This window comes from Coffea arabica, chromosome 6e, assembly GCF_036785885.1.
Source record: "Coffea arabica cultivar ET-39 chromosome 6e, Coffea Arabica ET-39 HiFi, whole genome shotgun sequence".
In the NCBI taxonomy this organism is placed as follows: Eukaryota; Viridiplantae; Streptophyta; class Magnoliopsida; order Gentianales; family Rubiaceae; genus Coffea; species Coffea arabica.
Window position 1 is genome coordinate 19,467,644 of NC_092321.1, and position 3,631 is coordinate 19,471,274.

At 34.4% G+C, this 3,631-nt stretch overlaps 1 protein-coding gene across 1 annotated transcript; it reads right to left on the minus strand.

The window, feature by feature from the left end:
- Positions 1–2,139: 2,139 nt before the first annotated feature.
- On the minus strand, positions 2,140–2,988 carry LOC140009769 (uncharacterized). Its single transcript, XM_072056077.1, has 3 exons — positions 2,884–2,988; positions 2,404–2,787; positions 2,140–2,334 (listed from the first exon to the last, which is right to left on the minus strand). Exons 1-3 carry the CDS (start codon positions 2,986–2,988, stop codon positions 2,140–2,142), a joined length of 684 nt encoding a protein of 227 aa, XP_071912178.1.
- Positions 2,989–3,631: the final 643 nt, after the last annotated feature.

Here is a 3,631-nt window from a genome sequence, read left to right on the forward strand (position 1 = left end):
CCATAGAAGGGTAAAAGCTAATTTAATAAAAAATTATTGTGCTTTAAGTACTAGTAAAGTTTAAAACTTAATAATTTGTAAATTTCTTTTACACTAGTACATCCATTAAAATAAACATTATGCACTAACACATATTTCTTGGATACATTGAATGGCAAACCAATTCTTTACCTATAATCTAAGAAGGTTAATTTGCATGAAGCTAGCTAAGCAGAAAGTGCAATAAAACACAATTCGGTACTCTTTTGTTAAGATACATTGTACATAATGGAGCAATAAATTTGAATGGTTATACTCACAAGTTCCTTAAATGGGATTTAAAACATTATTATTTGTTGTTAACTTTGAGGGGATAAACCATGAAATAGTACCATGAATTTCACAAATTTTAAGTGCAATTGTACGCCTTTTTTTCGTTACCTTGAATGAAGTCATCATAATGAATTATGTCCTAGTGGCATCTACTTGCGTTGTTTAGACAACGTAAAGTTTAAACTTTTACCTAAATCGAGAAAACTTTTTGTGAACAAGTTATTCACCTCAAAAAAATAAAAACTCACACTATGTGCTCAACTTTATAAAATGTGGGATGGGAGGATGGATTGGGTGATACGGGAAAGAGAATGTATGTGAAAGGTTCAGAGTTCGAAACTTCTCACTTACAATAAAAATAAAAAATCTTCACTAAAATGTGCACACAGCTATTATATATATAGTAAGTAAAGCTTTATTTTCAGCTTTGTACTTTTGAAATATATTTGCATTATTTACGTACAATTTTTTGTTCGTATCATGTGTATTATAAAATTTCATATTATTTTCATGTTTTAATAAATATGCCCCTGCCTGCTTACTTTTTTTTTATTAATCCTTTTATAGACTATTGCTACTTGCTTTAATCCTGTATAATTATAGTGTCTTTTTTTTTTTTTTAAAGAGACTCTAATCTTTACAATGGAGAGAGAGGACGGGAATAACTTGAGAATCGAAATAAAACTTCATGTTCATCTAACTCATAATGGCCCCTCCAGTTAAGATGAATCGTGAGACTATATAATTAGAGTTACCAAAATGAAAATCCATGTAATTTCCCAATAATATTGAGAGCGTAAGTGGATAATTGCAAGTTATGTGGTACTTAGTTACCTATAATATGATTTTCAAGTAATGTTTAGGATTAATCTTGTATATACTAATACATAGAATCCATATCACAGAATGAAATTTAAACTCAAATAATTGGGATTAAGTGAAATTTAAACTCAAATAATTGGAATTAAGTGCCACGTATCAAAGGATACTTAAAGACAAGTGGAAAACATGGTTACCTGTAAATAAACAAGCCTTTTAGTGTCAAAACTAGCTAGAATTATTTGATCATTTCTTAGTTTGAGGAACTTGATATTTGCTATCAACTTCTTCTTCTCTTGTTGTATCTTAAAGTTAAATTACCATATCTCTATAGCAAATAGTTAGTGTGGTATGGATACTTAAATTCTTAAGAATAGCGATCAATCACGCTTCAAGAGTTCTCCATTCTTTCCCTTCTTCACTTTTCTAGCTTTCTTTACATTCTGTTGTTCAGTTTCTTGCTTCTACTGTTTGTCCTCTGTTTTTGTTGTCACCCAGGTAAGCATTTACCTAGCTGAAGTAAGCAATTTTACTTTTGATCTGCACTAGCTTGGTTAGTTCTACTTCATTGTTAGTATAGTACTGGTATCCCCTCTATAACTCAGCCCATTACTATGGCGGAAGAACTGGCAGAGATTATGCAGAAATTTGCCTTAATACCTAGGAATGTACCATAACCGACTTGGATATTGGGGACTCTAGTATCAGTAGGCAGGAATGCGAATTAAGCTTGTTGGGCAAAATCTGGGGTGAGAAAGTAGTGAACTTTAGAGGGCTAAAAAACTTTGTCAGTATGGCTTGGGGTTATCCAAAAGACATGAAGGTTACAGAGCTAGGTCCAAACCTGTATCTGTTCTTGATTCCTGAAGAGGAAACCCAAGAGAGGGTTGTGAATGGAGGTCCTTGGATTTTGGACAACCAACTGATAGTGCTGAGCAAATGGTATGAAGGGATTGAGGATGATCCACAAGCTTTTAGAATGACCCCATTGTGGGTGCAATTGTGGAACTAACTGGATTTCAGTAGCATAAGAAGATGCTCCATTTGTTCTTTGGTGAATGGGCCAGCATCAGCTTCATTAGCAGTAGGAACTCCTCGTCCAGACTTCTCTCCTCCTTTGTTTTTCCAATTTGGAGGTTTTCCGTGTAGTTTCCAACATGTGTCAGGAGTGTGACAAGGCTTATTACAATAGTCACACCGGACCTGTGGTTTTTCACTGGATTTTTCTCATGTTCTATGCTGATAAGTTGATGTTTTAAAGGATGAGGAAACCTCTAAAGCCGATCCTTCAACAGCAACTCCAGGATCCTTCTTTCCCAGCATTACATTTTTTCTGCTTTCCTCCCTTCTAACCTCTGAGAACATCTCACCAATTGAAGGAAGAGGCTGTCTCCCAATAATTCTCCCTCTAACTTTATCAAATTCAACGTTTAGCCCTGCCAGAAATTTAAAGATTCGACTGTCTTCAACAGTTTTCTTATGATGCCGAAAATTCTCTGTTGATTTCCACTCATGGCTGTTGAAGAGATTCAAATCCTGCCATATTCGCTTAAGCGAATTGAAATTTTTTGTGACAGTGTCAGCCCCTTGACGTAGATTTCCAATTTTGAGAGTCAACTCGAAAATTCGGGACTGATTTCCCAAATCAGAGTACATCTGATTGATATTTTTTCATAACTCTTGTATCGTTGAATAGCACATGTAGTTAGAATTGATATCTTCTTCCATTGAGTTTACAAGCCATGTCATTACCATGGAGTTTTCCGCATCCCATGTTGCGTAAGCAGGATCTGTGCTTATTGGAGCCTTTGTTTCACCAGTTAAATACCCTATCTTGCCACGACCTCTGATATACATCCGGACTGCTTGTGACCATCGAGAAAATTATCTCCATTCAGCCGAATGGTAGTAATCTGAATTGAGTGAGAATCAACCCCAGTTTTCAAGGATTCGATTCTGTTTTTGGATGAAGAGGCAGTAGTTTGAGAATTAATGGTAGAGTCTGATGATGTTTCAGACATGATGAAGGAACAGGGGACAATGTAAAAAATAAGGAGGAAAAATGAAACAGAAAAAAATTAGGCAAAGATGCTCTGATACCAACTTGAAAATAATGAATGAGGGGAATAATTATTTCATTGATCCAAAAGAATATATACAACAGGTTTCAGCCTATATTAGGAAACTATACACAATTATATTCTTAATCCTAGGAATAAGATTTTACACCAAATTAGCTCCTCTACAGCTAATACACAGTTATAGTTATATAGAATTTCTCTCCACTAATCTCTCCTAATTTACACGGTTTTATTACTCAATATTCTACTTCCCAAAAATATGTGGCTCCGTTTGGATTAGTTGTTTTTAGGGTTGTTTTTCAAAAACAGCACTGTAGCATTTCGTTTGTGAAATACAAGTCCGTTTGGATTAGTTGTTTTTGGAGTTATTTTTCAAAAACTATATGAAAAACTTTTACTGTAGATGTTTTTTGGATTAT